Source organism: Populus euphratica, unplaced genomic scaffold (genome assembly GCF_000495115.2).
Source record: "Populus euphratica unplaced genomic scaffold, PopEup_1.0 scaffold86.1, whole genome shotgun sequence".
Taxonomy (NCBI): Eukaryota; Viridiplantae; Streptophyta; class Magnoliopsida; order Malpighiales; family Salicaceae; genus Populus; species Populus euphratica.
The window spans coordinates 1,690,495-1,708,716 of NW_011499880.1; the positions used below are offsets into that span (position 1 = coordinate 1,690,495).

The window sequence follows — 18,222 nt, forward strand, 5'->3', positions numbered from 1 at the left end:
TTGGAAAAGATTAACTTCTCATGTCCACTGCTAGACCTTATTCTCATTTTTAATACTAATTTATATTGTTCCTTATTGTGCATTAATCTCATCACCTAGATTAATTATATTCCTCTTATTAGATATTAATCCCATCACTATAATTAATTTTATTGTTCTTAGTCCGCATTAATCTCATCATCAAGAAATTACTTTCTTCCACTTAGATATTTTACAAATTAAAAATAACATAATAAAACATATCCAAAATATTATAACAACAATTTTACAAAATAAAATGTGAAGATATGGAATACTGGAACACCTATCTACGATCAAAGATTTCAAAGTATCTCTTTGCTGCAGCACAACTCAAAGCCTCTCTTGTATCAACAGACATATCAAATTATCTTCTTATATTTGTTACAAAATAAATTATATATATATATTGCAACATGATTAATTCAAATTCTTTACAAACCCTTCATGCTCACTTAAATCTTTATTTAAGCATCTAAAATCAATGTATATATGTTAACAAAATCTCCAACTACATAACAACATTTCAAAAAAAATCTTAAATAATAATTCAATTCTTTTAAAAAACATTTCCCCACATAAATATATATTAATAATTTCACTTAATTACATGTAATTATATATCATGTGCCTAACTTCCTTTTTGGCCAACCACTTGGGCTCATAAGGATCCTATATTTTCTTCATCAGTGCTATTAAATTTAACATCAAATATAACCTAATCTAATTAAATTTGATCAATTTATAATCAATTTTTATGTTCCCAAAAACTTTTCTATAAACACTAGCCTAAATTTCATGATTTATACCTCAAATATTATTCGAATTGTATGAATTTTTAGTGTAGGTTCAAATAAAAATTAAATTGTAAATGTTATTTATCAATTTACTAGATGTTATTCAAGTTTTTGAATCTCAACCAGTCAAAATTTTTTCGAATCTTTTGTTTTTTTCTTTGATTGTACAACCCTTCTCCTAAATTATTTATGTACAACCCCTCTCCTTAATTATTTTGCTTCTCTTTACTTCTTAATCATGTGTTTAAAGGTGTTTTTATGTGTTTCCTCAATTCTTCTCTAAATCCCTTGATTTTCTCTAAGATTTTGGTGAGAAAAATTGAAAATTTCATCCCTTCCCCTTTATTTGTAGTTGTTGGCCAGGAAAGAAGAACATCTCCCATTTTTATACTCTTTTCTAGGGTAATTGACATTTTTTTCCCCTCCTTAAGTATAAAAGGAATTTTTTAAAATCTTAATTTAACCCTATTTTATTTTGTCGAGAGTTTACATTAGTATAAAAATCTTAAAAACTTTTTGAAAAAAAAATCAAAATGAATAACAACTTGAAAAATAATAGAGCCAAATTAGGTCATAAACACAAAGACCTGGACGAGTTTGGGCCTACTAGGTTGAGCGAATTATGCCGAACCATCTCTAACACGGTTGAATTTTAAATATAAGCCATGCAAGGAAGCACATTACAAGGCGAGGTAAGATCAATTAAAAAAAAAATTGTGCTAGGTAGTTATTTTGTTTAGATTCAACTTTTTATTTTTTAAAAAGAAGCTGAGACATAAATAAATAAAGATGTTAAATAGCAAGACACGATGCAAGATCATATTTTTTTATTTGTATTTATTGCTTAGCATCATGATTTAATTTGTATTTATTATTAATGATTTTTTAAAACATTTATTAACATATATATGATCAATTAATTTTATTAAATATACAAATTAAGTTTTCAATTTGCATTTCAAGTTTTTTATCGACTGAAAAAAAATAAAAATACTCACATGTTTTTGTTCTAGAATTAACTTTTGATCCGGACCGCAGAGCACAACACCACGGTTACTTAAATCTTAAATTTCAATCCGGTCGTTCATTCTCTGGATGACGTTTATGTATTAGGTTAACTTTTATTTTAAACTCTGATCCCGAAACAGACGTGATCGAGTCTTCTTAAAATTGTGTACAAAAAAAAAAAAAAATTGTGTACATGTGACATTAACAATTTGTTTTGTAAGGTGTATTCCGACGCAAAAATCTATTTGGGTACACATTAGCTTGAAAGATCTCCTACTTTCACTGTAGCATAAATATTGTTCATCATCTTACATCCCACTAAATTAAAGTAATGATTTAAAAAAAAATTAATTTGATCATTAAATTTTTATTTTGTACAATTAAAATTTTTTAGCCTAAATTAGTATCCAATTACATATTTCTTTATGAATAAGTGTTAAATTAAAAAAATTAATAACTGAAATGAAAAACTTGGATAAAATAAATGGCATATTTGAAATTTATCTGAAAATTTGATTTTAGCTCATTATTTGTTTAGCTATTAGGTGATCAATTTCTTTAATTTTTATAAAATTATATTTTTATGTCAAACTTTATTTTTTTATTTTGTCTTTTTTAATGGGAAGAGAGAGGTTTTTCATATTCCAGTGAAAAAAAGGTTGTTGTTAGCAATTTTAGCCACCAAAACAATTAATTTTTATATCAAATGTTTTTGTATTATGAGATAGATTCATGTTAGGTGTTTTTATCCTTTAAAATGTTTGAGAAAATAGATTTGAGCTTAGAAAGATTTTTTATTATAGGTTGATTTCAAGTTTTGAGAAGATTGTTTGCCATTATGGAGACTATGAATTGAATTACTAATATTTATAGGATGTGTTTTAAGTGTTTTGGGTAAAGAAATGGGTTTAAAATGGGTTTCTATGTGGAAAACAAATATGAACCCTGTTTTTCTGACCACAACAATAACCGAAATCTAAAAAAATCTAGATAACATGTTGTTTTTTACTCAAAGAAATTGGATATATTTAAAAAAATAATTGAAGACTTGTGCACATGGGTCTTTTCTTGATAATCTAAGCATTTGACATTGCATACCAGGCCATCAGCCCTTAGCCTCATTCTATTTTTTTTTTTTAATTTTTAATTTTTTAATTAATACATTTTTTATATCTTGTTTTAAATAATTTTATATTTTAATTAATACTCTGATTTTTTTTTACTTGTTTAGCCTTTTTTAAATAGCAATATGTTTTTTAATTATATTGGGTATGTTTAATTTTTAAAGAGGTTAATATGATTCATTTATAATTTTTTATATATATTAAATTAATTTTTTTTATTTTTTATAATATTTTTAACATATGCAGCCTTGCATTTTTTTTTTGTTCTATTTAATTCAATAAATTTTATGTGTGTGCTTATTTTTATTACAAGTTGATTTTAATAAATAAATTTATTAAATAAAACTGAGTAAATAACCTGTGTTACAATATTAAATATCTTGATATATTTTTGTTTCTTAATTTTTTAATTTTAATTTTATTTATTGAATTATTTTAGTCTCATGATCTAAAATGTACGATAAACATGTAATTTGAACATATTTTACGTCTAAGTTATGAGTTTCAAGTATTCGCATAGCTTTGCAGAGGATAATTTTTTTATTAGTGTTACCTTATTTTTTTTATTGTATTATTAAATTAATAAAATATTTAATTTAATTATTGAATTTCTTTTATTTCTTTAAAATATGATATTCTCCTAAATTTTTTTTTTTCAAGTTAAAAAGAAAATTATGGGCCACGAATGTAGAAAAATTTATAGATTGCGTGAGAAGAAAATAAGGAAATAAATGTTTGGAAGTATATTAGTTATTATTTTTTAAAATATTTTTTATTTTAAAATAGTTTAAAATAGTTTTTTAAATTTTTAAAAAATTATTTTTGATATTAATATATAAAAATATCTGAAAATGTTAAAAATATATATTAATTTAAAATAAAAAATAAAAAAAAGTTTCAAACTTTTTCATAATTACTTTTAAAACATAAACAAGCCTTTAAACCCGAAAGCAATGCCCCCACACGGTAAGCATCAAGCACCGCCGAAATCAGCAAATCATCACCTGTCAAGAGTTAATGGATGTGAGGCGTCAAAGTAAATCCGTTCATTATTAACTAGACTTAGCTCAGACACCATATGTAGCAGCTCATTTCCATTCTACAACTCTACTGGAGACTCACAACAGTGCATCAAGGATATCGCAAAATTTCACGCATCGAAGCCCTTCTGTATGTCATGCATCAAGATTCTCCACCGTGAATGAATGGTTAGACATTTTGTTTCTTTTTTCTTTTTCTTTTTTTCGCGTTTGGCTTCAGTTTACAATGGAATGCAATAATGGAAGAGAGGAAACATTTTCATGGAGAGAACGCAACGTAAACTTAATCCATCCCAGTTTTCCTTAATGGCATCTATCATGCTCCGGTTTACGAAAAGAGAAACTGGTCAAACTCACGCTTTGTGCAGGAGAATAGCCTATTTTCCTGAATGGCAGAAAGCCATGCAAGTTTCTCAACTGCGCATAACCAAAACAGCATCTTGGTACAATTAATCTACGGAATATCATCAACAGATCACGGACCAATCAGGTTAAACTTTGCATGGAATTAAAAAAAAAATATCTGTTGAGTGCAGCGACTACATTTTCATCTCCAGTTTTCAATTTCAAGTTTTTCTTTTCTTTTCAGATCCGGGGGTCAAGTCAAGCTATGAACAGCTACTTGGCTGCAAAATTCGGAGCTCAGGGGACAGGAATTTGAGCTCAAGCTCACATTAATGTCATTTTGATACTCTTTTGAACAACTTGTACATTCCAAAAACATTCTTCTCTTGCCACAGATACGGGATGAAAAAGGACCGGTACATGGAAGGTGAGAACTCCCTGTCTAGATAGGGCAATGCTGCAATTGGCTGCAACGCATACAGTTTTAGTACACTCTCTAAGGAACATAAAAATGTCAAAACTGGAAAATAGAGGTTAGGGGAACAGGGTGAGGACTCTGATATATACCTCCCAGGTTGACAAGTCACTTCCACGAGTAGGGTAAGGTCGATTAAGCTGCAGCTCAACTAGGAAAGTACAAGCTTCAATATCTCTGATCTGTATGCAAAACTTGTGTTGTTAACTATATAACAGAAAGGTCAGGATGATGAAAAGAAAGCAAAACGCGGTGTGGGATCAATTACAAATTGCTCATCTGATGCCTTGTTCTTGTTGTTAAAATAAGGAGGTGCTGCTGCAGTCCCACCGAGGGTAGAATTGAATGGTAATGGAAGAAGACCTCGGAATCCATCATCAATCCACCGAACTTCACTGATGTATTCAGGAACAAAAAATGATGAAGGAAAGCGATGCCATTCACTTCCGACACAAAGAGTAGAACCTGCAATATACAGGAACCAAAACTAGGATGCGTTTACTTCCAAAAAAAATGTAAATGAGATTTATATTGCCCTAAATATATTGAGAACTGTGATAATTAATTCTCTAAACAAAACTTGGGGAGCAGATGGCAATTACGTCCTACAGCGGTTCCTTAAAAGAAAAGCAAGTTGCAACTTAATGGATCATCTGCATCAACTTAATGGTAATCCTGACCAAGGCAGAGAACTCTCCAATAATAATATCTACCAGCAAGATTGCCAGAGGATCATCTCTTACTGATTATATAATTGCAGAGAGTGTATTAGCCTGATCCAACTAATGCTGTAATTTCTCCATTATCATTATTATATATATACAAAGGTGACCCAAGAGGTAGGGCAATAAGTTCAGCAAATCTTTACAAGTAGAACTGGTTCTTGTGCCATCCTGAAGCTACTGTCATGCATTTTACTACATTTATAAGTATTCTCGATTACAAATGACTTGTTGAATATTCACAATTCACTTTCTCCAACACCAAAATAAGCCACAGCAGAAAAGTTAAACAAAAATTTGACAATTGATATATATATATATATATAAAAGAGTTAGAAGGTCTAAATCACCAGATAACTTTTTTCCAACACTAAATGTTGCAGAGCAGTAACCACCCAAAAAATACAAGACTAACAAGATAAGTGGGAATGTTCCAGTAGTGTATGACTCCAAAATAGATCATACCTGTTTCTACATCATCATAGTGCTCTAAAATCTTGTACGCCTCCAAAGGAGCACCATAACCATTAATCAACGAAAATGTACGAGCATGGGATGCAGATAATATTAGGCCAAGAACCAAAGGCCTAACAAATTTAGCTATCTGCATGAAAAAGTAATGTAAGTTTAAAGCTAATAAAATAGGCATGGAAATATAGAAGAATAGATGAGAAGCCTACCACAACTGGCCAGGAATTGTCATGGGGATTATATTTGTCTCGGAAAAGATCAGGAAAGCTCTCAATGACAGCTGAAGCAGCAACACAGACAAGAGGGTATATTGGATAAAGGAACCTGCAGTGGTGGTTGGAAATGTATCAATCATCATAACATTTGACCATTTCTTCTCTACTTAGATCTGCACTCTACACATAATCAAGCATCTCTTTATCCATAAAATATATATGAACCAACCAAAAGAACATTGTTTTATACAAAGCAAATAACTTAAAAATGACAGCACATTTTCCAACAGCATGCAAACGAAAGATTAGAAAGACGCAGGATGGCAATCCAAACCTTGACAAAGTATTTCACATTGCACAGGTTTCTGATATAAAGTTTGCATATAGTGTCATGATCTAAGCCCTCTATCAGCATCACATATGAATTTGTGATTGGACAAGAAAAAATCAGATTCAATTTTGTCAGGGAAGATTTAATAGTGCAGTTGGGTAATTTACATGTGAGGAAGCAAAAGCAGGATATCATTTATAAAATTCCCGGACTTTCCTCATCCACAAAATATAGTACTGATTAGAGGAAGAGTTTCAGACTGGATGACATGATCCTCAGAACATCTATCTTATTTGAAAGTTTTTGCCTTGACTCTTTCAAGCTCACTCCAATGCATATCTCATAGTGGCAACTCAGATTCTTCTTGGAGAGCAAACTAAGACCATCAGGTTCACTCTGACATTTCTAGATATGAGTTGATTTTGCCATAGACTTTTGGAAAAAAACAAAGTACATAGTTCCTATTCATGACAAGACCTTTCTCTTTTGTTCTTTATTTTAAAATTGCATCCCAAGAATTGGAAAATTTAACATCGTGTGTAATTCACAAACTTCCACTCAATTCAACTAGAGTTACCCTATTAGATGCTTCACACACATTCTTAACTTCCAACCCCCTTTCTTGCTTTTCTAGCACTAGAAAACATCCCCCCAAACTCTCTTCATAATAAAATTCAAATGCAACTCACATAGAATACGAAATCTGAATACTAAATCATTTCAAATTATTCATCCAGTCAACTACAACTCTAAAAAAGTTGCCCGATACCAATCATTTTGATGTAGATGTAGTAGGGCGATTTGGCAACACAAATAGAATGCAATTGCTACTAACTTGAGGTTCATTCAGCATTAGAGTTTATGGTAACCAAAAGTAGACCATAAAACATGTACACAACTACACTCAAAAGATGACAACCTCAACCTTATCATGAGACTAAACTACTTCCTGAAACTGAGACAGAGTATCTTCAATAAATTGAAAGCAAATGGTCTTATACCAATGCAGCGATACAAAAAAGTCAGCCTTGCAAGAAAACTTAACAGGCATTGAAGTCAGTCAAACTCAAATATAAGAAATTTATTGAAACACGATTTCTTTTCTATCCACTAGAATTTCCTTAATAGTTAAGACTGGACATTATAAATGGTAAGGAGACAAACATTGCTAACTAGAGAGAAATAGAGTTAATTACTGGAATAAAGAATGCCAGGACACAAAAATATGGAAAGATTAGCAGAAACATTCAAATCCATATCAATACTTTATACAGGAAGATAGCTTGGGTGATTACAACCAAATCTGGCACAAAGAGCTCTGCAAGGAATTTGGAGGCCATAGTATGAAAAACAAACCTTTCTTCTTTGTGTGGTTGCAAAGACATGAGCCCCAGCCATATATAAAGAGGTGAAACCACAATTAGCAGGTCTGGAGCATACTTTCTCCTTGCAATGGGTAGAAATGCAAGGAAGAGTAAACCCAGGATGAAACAGAAGTTGAAATTGTTAAATCCATTCCTCAGATAAAATAAAGGGCCTTCAATCCCATATAAGTGGCTCTCACCACCTCCTAGGACATTATATACTATGAGATTAAAAACAGATGATGTCCACCGTTTGTAGTAGTAATAGTCAACAAGCACCGAGAGCACCTGGAAGAATGACATTCTTTAAAGTGCAACAATAACAAACATCAATAATCAAATCAAATCAACAAGGCACTTACAAGAAGAACAAGCGAAGTGACTGCCCCAGCTAAAAATGTTTGTTTAAATCTTCTTTGCAGAGAGTAAATTGTAATCGGCAAGAAAGCCAAAATTGAGAACGGCCAGCCAAGAATTACTCCAACTGCTGCAACGGCAACAGCAAAAGCAGGTTTCCCAAGTAAAAATAATCCCGACGAAAGACTCATGGCATACATAGAAAACGAACTCGGCAAGAAACCTGCCAATCATATCCAACACAGCATACATTGACAAAATGAACACATCAATATCCAAAAAATAAATAAAGAATAATAGAAACAAAAACACAAAATGCTCGCTTACTCGTGCTAGCAAAGAAACAACCACTGGTTAAACATAACATGGCGAGCGCATAGGAAGCAAGTCGTTTACCATACTTCCTTGAAAGTGCTACTACTAGCGTAGCATCAGCAATAACTGAGACGAAACCTAGAAAAAACCTTACTGCATAGAACACTCTCACCTGCACCGCGCATAAACAGAAAAAAGAAACTCTCTCCTTAACAAACCCTCGACAAAAACAGTGAATAATTGAAGTAGCAAAAAGTAAAAATAATATCTTACTTTGTCATCAGGAAACAACCAGGAAGCTGGTAATCCGACTAATTCATGGAAATTAATGTATAGATACGACCTCAGCGCAAACTGAGAACTGCAAAACCAACAACACTTTTAAAATAAAATTTTAATTAAGAAAAGAGATAAAATAATGATATTTCAATCACCTGTACTCCCAGGTTTGGAAACCAGAATTATAGAGCAGAAAATGAAGAGGCTCCCAATAATTGAAAACCTCATCACAATCATGAATGATATTTGATGTAGCACTCAAGTAGCGCAACATTCCTAAAGCGAGTAAGGGTAAGAACCATCCTATTGCTTTTTGTTCTTGCCCTTCCTCTGATCGCTTTCGTTTGTCTTCCTTTTCGTAAGGTTTTGATGGCGAGGAGGACGGTGATGGGAGATCAGACGCTACTCCACGTCTTTGCCGAGTTGGTAATGATAGCGCCATAGAGGAGGGGGCTTTTCCTTTTTCCGGCGTGGTGTGGGAGTGGAGATGAGTGCTTCTAGCTTCACTTTGGTGGCGTGATGTTAGAGTATTTCTTTTCTTTTTGGTATAAATATAATATGGATTTCTTTTTCAGCTTTTACTTTTTGTTTGCTCCTCTTTCTTCTAGATTATTTTTACTGTTATTGGGCCCGCTTTATTTCTCTATTGCTCAAAATTCAGGCCAGCAAGAAGAGACCAAGGCCCGTGTTTAAGGCTATTGTCGGCCCATTTTCAAGGCAAACCACCACCAAAAATGCACGGGAGGCCACCATAAGTTAATTTCTCTACCAAAAGTCATGTGTTGATTTGACCATAAAATAATTACCACGCGTTACCTTTTTAGTGTTTTTTTTCATGGTTCGTCTATTTAAAAAAAAAAGATATTAAATTTTTATTTTTATTTTTATTGTTATTGTTTTAATTTATTAACGTTAAAAATAAAAAATATTACTTTAATTTATTTTTAATTAATTTTTTTTACTAAAAACATTTTAAGATATATTACAAGGTAATTGCATCGATGATGATGGATATCTAATAATAAAAAAATTATCGTAAATAAAATAAAAAATATAAAGATTAAATATAAGGTTTGGTGAACATAAGCTACTAAATTTTATTATTTTTAATTTTTTAAATAATAAAATAATTTCATCTTTAAACTAATTTTATAAAATTAAATATAAAATCAATCCAAATCAAAGTATCGGCTATACTTAAACCAAACTTATTAATTAACCCATTAAACTGGATCGATTCTTATATCTAAACTTTGAACACCAATATCAAATCATTGCAATTCAAGCATGAATAGTAACTTAACAAACTTTGCCCCATTTTTAAACGTAAGATAATGTCATACGATCAGCTATAGTAATTATGAAGTATTTTAATGACGAGTAGCATGGATTGGAAAAGGATAGCATAATAGATGCACAAAGCTTCTTTTTCTTTTTTGAGAAATTACACAACGAATTTAGCTATTTTCTTTTGCATATTTTATTTTGGTTTCAAGAAAAGAAAAAAAGAGAGAGAGAAAAGCATGAGAAAGAAATCAAGTGTGAGCCTAAAGAATAGAAAATAAAAAAATCTTTTTCAATTTTAAAGAGATAAAGAAGGAAGAGAAATGGATACCCTTTTTCAATTTTATCAATATACTAATTCTAAATTAGGATTCTCTAAAATCTTGACCAAATGTACTCAAATAGGAGTTGCCTCAAAAGTTTTCTAGACAGGCATCATTTTGGAAGTCACGTCGAATGCCACCTCACATGCTTTCCAAATAGCACAAACTTGGTGCCGATAATTTTTTTAAATAATTCAAATTATCATTAATTATCTTGATTGTGTGTGTATATATATAAAAAAAAAAAACTAAGATGAAAATATAAAATATCTCATCATCAACATCAGTTAAATAATTTTTTAAAAAGTAATTTAGTTATTTTTTATGTTTAAAAAAATAAAAATTTAAAAAACTCACAAATACATTTTAAGTAAGTTATGTTTTTGAAGATAATTTCATTATTTTATCATATTATAAAATATAAAAAGATCTAACCATCTCCGATTAATTTGATAATAATTTGTAAATCTTATAAAATCACTACATCACCTCCACTGTTTGATCTAATGATTTTCGCTGAGATTGGTAAAAAAATATAATATTATTATATTATTTTAATCCACAATAATTTGTATATGCATTTATAATTTTTTGAATGGAAACAAAATTTATAAAGATGAAATAGAAAAGAAACTAAGTTTAATTACCAAACTGAAAATAAGTAAAGATTTCAAGGACTAAGAAAGGAAATAATTGGAATTACATAACTAAAATATTTTAGTTTGTTGTATAACAATATAATCTACAATCGCTCTCTCTTTTAATTGAAGGGGAAGGGCTCGAGCCTAAAGGGAGACTTCTTGCGAAGTCTTTTACAAAATGTAAGTTAGGATAGGAGGAACTTTCACCATGTTCACCTTTGTAGATCGAAGAACACTTGTCCATTCTTTCTTTTCTTATCATGAGGAATGCTTTTCTGCTTTAACAAAAGTTGGATCAAGGATAGTACATCAATGGAGATAATGGCATAATTGTACCCATACTCCGACTTTATCACTTTTCCATGTGGAAGAAGATTAATTTAAGCTCAACGGATCCAACAGTAAGTTAGATTCTCAGATCAAGCACCATCACCAAAAATTCTTTATATCATCACTCGCAGTGTATCATGGAATCTGGAATCAGGCAACAAATAGCCGAATAGAACATATTGCATTTAAAGCATATATATATATATATATATATATATATATATTGTATTTTGCATTAAACCATAGCTCATTGAGTGGCCAGAACATATACCATTGGCCTCAAAAGATATTCAAGTGCAGCAAAATTATAATACATGATCATACGATGGGCAACATTGCCCGCTGGCATTAAGTAATATATATATTGGGCAAAATCCATCTGTGGAAGGAAGGAAACGAAAAGAAAACAGCCCGGAACCACCTACTGGGTTTTCTAACCAGTGTTCTGCATGCCGGCAGCGATACCCTTCATGGTCAAGATGAGAGTGTCCTCCAAACCAGGTGCATAGTCACTAGTAGGGTTCAGTTTCACCAATTCATCAGCTGGTTTGCTTGACTCCATTATTTCCTTTGATAGGTGTGGTCGTGGTGTAACGCTGTAGTTTGGATCACGGATCCGTTTCAGGGTGTAAGCCTGGCAAACATTGAGGGTTGTGATGTATGAATCACGCAGCCGCAGTCTTTGTTTCAAGTATGGGTCTCCTTCAAGAAGATCCTTGTGTCCAGCAATCTGAAAAGAAGATGAAAGCATTAGGCTTTTCTACTGCTTTAAATTGACAACTGCTAGTATCTATTCAGGACAAATTTGTGATTGGGTGCAGGACAAATACAGGGGATGTTAATTCCAGTGCGCATTGAGTTCTGGTAGAGATTGATTCAACATTCTACTTTGTATTAGAATAAAGGAATGATTGAAAGGCTCAGTGAACAAACAAATTTGAATGAGATATTAGAAAAATACAGAAAAGGATGGCAAGATGTCCGGTGTTCATCTTTTCTAAATATTCCTTTTAATTTGTCACACACACTGAAAAGATTAAGAAGAAATTTATCCTGGTGACTGACCTGAAGAAGGAGGCTCTTGGTTTCCTTATAGTTGGCCCTCAACTTCTCACCAAATGGCCATAGCTCCTTGGAAACAAGGAGTTTGTCATTCAAGGCAGCTATTCCAGGGTCTCCCTTGGCGAACACCATTTCAACCAAATCAATGGTGACCCTGAAGAAAGGCCATTCATTGTACATCTCTTGCAGCATGTGGAGATTTCTAATGTCCTTCTGAATGACATGTTTAAATGCTGCTCCAAATCCTAGCCATACTGGAAGGTGGAATCTTGTTTGTGTCCAGGCAAAGATCCATGGTATTGCACGTAGAGATTCAATGCCCCCACTAGGTTTTCGCTTAGACGGACGACTTCCAATGTTCATCCTCCCATACTCCAACTCTGGTGTGGCCTACAATCATAACAAAAATAAGCATTATTTATATAGTCTTCAACAACTCAAATGACCTTATTAACAACATGGTACATGTTTTACTTACAAGACGGAAATACTCGACAAATCTTGGTTCTTTGAAAACTATAGAACGATACTCCTCTGTAGCAACAACTGCCATTTCATCCATCAGAGCTCGCCATTCTGGTTTTGGTGAGACTGGGGGGTGCATACCATGCTCAAGAGTGGCAGCTGCAAAACGCTGAAGCGTTCTAAAGCACAAGTGCTCCTCTCCAAAAGATTGCTCAATAACTTCACCTTGAACAGTGACACGAAGTGAACCGTGAATGGTGTCTGGTGGCTGAGATAATATAGCAAGATGAGTAGGACCACCTCCTCTTCCAACAGTCCCACCACGACCATGGAACATTGTTAGCTTCACGCCATACTGCTTAGCTACCTTTATAAGTTCCTCTTGAGCCTTGTACAATTGCCAGGCTGCAGAGAATCTTCCTGCATCTTTACCAGAATCAGAATATCCAATCATGACCTCTTGTTTTCCATTGATATGATCTCTGTACCACTCTATTGAGAAAAGCCGAGACAAAGCAGCAGGGGCGGCTTCTAGATCTGCAAGCTTCTCAAACAGCGGAACAACTCTTAATGGTTGTTTTACATGGCATTCTCGTTGCAGGAGCTCAACAGCAAGCACATCTGATGCTGCAGTTGCCATTGAGATGATATATGCTCCAAAACCATCAGCTGGCAGTTCAGCTATGACATGAAAAGTGTCCAAAACATCAGCAATTTCTTCAGTTTTGGGAAGATCAGGACCAAACAATGGGCGCTTGCCACTAAGTTCGGATAAAAGCCATTGCTGCCTTTGTTCTTCTGACCACTCTCGGTAGGAACCGATTTCCAAGTGCTTGGTAATGGCATCTAAGACATCAGTGTGACGATCAGACTCTTGTCTAATGTCAAGTCTCACCAATGAAAGTCCAAAGGTGGAGACTTGCCTCAAGAAATCAAGGAGGCTTCCATCAGCAATTGGTCGGTCACCACAAGAGCACAGTGATCTATAACAGAGCTCCAAAGGTTCCAAGAACTACATAAAATTAAGAACCCAATAAGTGCTGTGTTGTTTACATATATAACTACACACAACAAATCCTCAATCCCATCATGATTGGATTTAGTTAATGGATTCTACATTCATGACCACTATGCATGCAAACAACCAATTTATGGTTCCTGGTATGCCTTGATAATGCACTACAGGATACTCTGACAACACAATCAGTCAACATCATATCAAACTAAAATAAAATGCTCCCTTATCATTTGAAGACAGGTTTGGCTCTTAATAGGCAAGCTGACCATGCAAGGTTTTTATTGATTTTGACCAAAAGTCCAGCTTGGAGAGAATTTCAATAAGTAAGAGATTGAGGTTGGGCACTATGATTAGGTTTTCATAGTCTTCTGTTGTATGCAACAGATAGACCAGAATACTACACAGAAACCAAAATGCAAACAGGGATGACTACATGATTATACACTTGCAATTAAAAGGATTAAAGAAAGGAAACCAAAGATATGATACCTGCTCAACATTTGTGAAAGTTGCTTCCTCTGGAATTTCAGAGATCCCATGAGATAGCAATTGACGAGAGCGTTCACGTGTCTGATACAGCTTATCCCTCAGCTCACCAAGAATCACACGATAGGGTTCATTTGGAGGAATCTGTTTCCAAAACTCTGCAGCAAGAATGATGTGAATGATTATGGAATCAATAATATAGCTAATTTATGGTAAAAGACTGCTGTGGAATAAGAATCAAAATTACAGAAATAAGAGAAAGTTCCATTTGATAAATACAAAAGTATGCTTAAGAATTTTAGTAGGATTCCCTTCATTGAGGATACTAAATGCCCTTGTCTTAGAAGCAGGGGAAAACTACAAGGCATTACTCTTAACAAAATATCAGGACCATGTTTGTTAAGCATATCTCATCGTCAAAATTGGTTGGCCAATGGGGTTGAAGGTTTTATGGGATAGCGAAGCTATCATTCATGCAACCCATAGCCTGTTGATCTCCAAATGAAGTGAAGATAAAAAGAATAGAAAACATGTTTTGCTGATAAATATAAAGCATTATGACTGTTTATATTAATTCTTTTCGCTCAGTTACATAACAAGAAAGCTCACTAACATATTCATGTGAAATGGAAATAAGAATTCACTCATAAATGACATTCCAAATGTTACCTATGTAGTGTTTTGCATCTCTCTTTGAGGATCTATGGAGTACATCTGCACGAACACGGAGCTCGTCACTGCAGCGCCACATTGACAACTGCCAAGGAAAACATTGAGAGGAAATTAGCATGATAACAACAACAGGTAAGAAGTTAGAAAAGGTCTCTTCATAAACAATGAAGCTACAACAAATTATTTCCAGACACTAAAAACCTCAAACATCAGATCCTCTATTTGGGAGTAGTACAAGTTAGCTGCCATCATTCTTGCCAACAAGCAAACATCCCTTGTAACCTCAGGAGTCACCCTTGGATTACCTGCACTTTCATATCAAGGAAACATTGAGCAACAAGCAAGAGAGATTTACAGACTTGACTTCATATAAAGAACTTAAATATTCCCACGGAGAATGGAAACAATTTCATAGAAGGAGAAAGATCATACCATCACGATCACCACCCATCCAGGAAGAGAATTGAATAAGAGGAGCATTGTAAGGAACTCTTTCATTAATCCCAATGTTTTTCAAAGCAGTATCAACACGGCGCAAGAACTTTGGGACACCCTTCCAGATTGTCTCATGGAAGTAGCTCATTCCAGCCCTCATCTCATCTTGGGGAGTTGGAGGGGTTCTTCGAATCTCATCTGTACGAAAAGCAGCTTGAATCTACACAGAGGGGAAAAAATGAATGAAAGGGAAAAGAAGATCAGCAATCCTATTGCTTCAATAAATTTGTGAAACATAATTGATCTGTATGTGTGCATCTGTAGGAACACGCTGCAAATTATTTCTTAGATCTTATGGAAAACTTCAAAACAACAAAAAGTCACTTTCTGAAGCCAGATAGTCAGGGGGGAAAAAAGGAAGCACGTGATAGGTACAAAAAAGTTTGTCCAGGAATTTGATAAATTTATGGCCAGTTTATGTACATCAATGTTAAAAACATATGCAAAATAATGCTTAAACTCATATCCATATAAATAAACAGAAATAAGAATATGTTCTTTCATCATTTAGAAACATTTAGAAAAATGCCATTTGGGCATGTATTCTTATGTATGTTGGAGTAAATAAAGCACTGCTCGTTGCAAACATGCAAAGATCTGCTGGCCTTCAAAACCATTCCTCCCATCTAAGAAAATCCTAATTTCAGGTTTCAGGTGAACATAACATGAACAGAAAGGAAGATTTATAAACTGTGTAGAATAACCTGTACTTCGGATAAATCAAAACAGACTTTAAGAAAGCATTTACCTCTCGCTGCAAAGCCTCATCAAGCTCCTGCTTTTCATTAGGAGTGATGTCTTTGGCATACAACTGGGCCAAACAATTCCGTAACCTGGACAACGAGAATAAGTAATATAGGACGCCATTATTAGCAAAGCAAACCCCAGATGCTGTGTTTAATTCGACTGAGGAACAGTAAAAGAAGACATGCACTACAACTACAATTAAACCCTCGGTGAGAAAGAACAAGAACTGAAATACAAAACACAACAATAAGATAAAGAACAAACCTTGCATGCTTTTGAAGCAAAGATCTACGGACTGATTGCGTAGGATGAGCAGTCAAGACAAGATCTACAGTCTGATTCTTCAAAGCATCAAAAACTTCTTCAGGAGACTTCTTCATTTCACTAACAAGTCTCTTGAGAGTTTCTTCAATATCTGATTCTGTAGTAGCATTGTTCTCATCAGCAAAGTCTCCCTTCTTTAACTTGTTCCGTCGCCGATACGCAATTTGAACTTCCTCGGCTAAGTTGGCCAAGTTAAGCATGTGGGAGAAAGACTTCGCAATAACAATGGAGTCCCCAGGATCCAAACTAGTCAAGACACTTCCAAGCTCCTCCAACTTCTTGGGATCATGCTTCCCTTCATACTCAGCAGAAAGCTCATAGCACTCTTGGACCTAAGTAGAACACATTAGAAGTTCTGTAAATTAATATACCTTGGTACATAAACATCACTCATCATGTCGTATAGCAAGGCCCAAAAAGCACGTACGTGAAAATTCTGATGTAACTATGTACGATCATACACAACACGAAAGCTAAATAATTCAAAATCCCAGCAAAACCCAAAAAAAAAATCAATAGATATCGCAAATTTAAAACATATTCAAAGGAGCATCAAGTCTTTTGCAAGATGGAGAAATCAAGTTTGAGCACATAATGATCAAGATAAGATAGAAACAAAAACAAATGGGAGGTCAAGTTCAATAATATTCACCGTTTCCTTGAGATCCTCTCCGTGTAAATCTTGAAGAATGTCAAGAAACCGATCCAAAAGCAGAGCATCATACTCAATCAATTTGTCATCTTCGCTAACTTTTCCAGGGACCAAAAGCCTAAGCTGAGCATCAATCGATGCCAACTTCTCTAAATTCCTAGTATTTGCCATAAAAGAACTCTCTGTTTCAATCAAGCACGCAAAAAAAAAGAGAAAGCAACATTAAAAGTTAAACAAACACGAATAGATAAAAAAAAAATAGAGCGATAATCCCAAAATCTGACCGCAACCCACTAAAGTTTGGCCAATAAAATCAAAGTTTTAATATAGAAAACCCTCGTATATAAAAAAAAAAAAAATGGCGGGTGATAAAAGCAATAAGATGCACGTAGAAACAGAGGACAGTGATATGTGATGCCAAAAAAAAAGTTTAGATTTTGGAGCAGCCCAGATGGAAATAATGGAGTAAGCGAGGACACTGATGTGATGCCAAGAAAAAAAAAAGTTCAGATTTTGGAGAAGCACAGGTGGGAACAATGGAATACCTGAGTCTAGGCAAGTAAGATTTGACGAGAAAGAGACAAGAAGAGAGAGATAAAGAAAGGGATGAATGAGAGAGTGAGGTCGAGATACAAAGACAGAACAAGTAAAGACTATTTATAATAGAAAAGAGACCGATCTTTTCCTTTCTATGCATCTAAGCTCTAAACAATGTCCACTTGCTGCCTGCACAACACAAAAACAGCCGAAACTTTAGTTAAAACCGACGAATAACACTCCTTCTCTCTCTCTCTCTAAACATTTAAAGTCTTTTACTCTTTACTTTTTAGAAAGCCTTATCTTCTATTTTGTACCTTTGTGC

The 18,222-nt window shown here is 33.6% G+C and overlaps 2 protein-coding genes across 2 annotated transcripts; both read right to left on the reverse strand.

The window, feature by feature from the left end:
* Window positions 1–4,346: 4,346 nt before the first annotated feature.
* On the reverse strand, window positions 4,347–9,401 carry EBS3 (Alg9-like mannosyltransferase family). Its single transcript, XM_011031266.1, has 10 exons — window positions 9,017–9,401; window positions 8,856–8,943; window positions 8,595–8,754; window positions 8,273–8,490; window positions 7,903–8,198; window positions 6,210–6,324; window positions 5,995–6,133; window positions 5,076–5,272; window positions 4,900–4,989; window positions 4,347–4,799 (listed from the first exon to the last, which is right to left on the reverse strand). Exons 1-10 carry the CDS (start codon window positions 9,301–9,303, stop codon window positions 4,668–4,670), a joined length of 1,722 nt encoding a protein of 573 aa, XP_011029568.1. The 5' UTR covers window positions 9,304–9,401; the 3' UTR covers window positions 4,347–4,667.
* A 2,251-nt stretch (window positions 9,402–11,652) lies between these two features.
* Window positions 11,653–18,014, reverse strand: LOC105129276 (phosphoenolpyruvate carboxylase). The gene is made up of 11 exons (XM_011031267.1): window positions 17,906–18,014; window positions 17,361–17,542; window positions 16,649–17,040; window positions 16,386–16,470; window positions 15,575–15,797; window positions 15,344–15,447; window positions 15,140–15,227; window positions 14,474–14,628; window positions 12,980–13,978; window positions 12,505–12,891; window positions 11,653–12,169 (listed from the first exon to the last, which is right to left on the reverse strand). Exons 2-11 carry the CDS (start codon window positions 17,529–17,531, stop codon window positions 11,873–11,875), a joined length of 2,901 nt encoding a protein of 966 aa, XP_011029569.1. The 5' UTR covers window positions 17,532–17,542; window positions 17,906–18,014; the 3' UTR covers window positions 11,653–11,872.
* Between the last annotated feature and the right edge of the window lie 208 nt (window positions 18,015–18,222).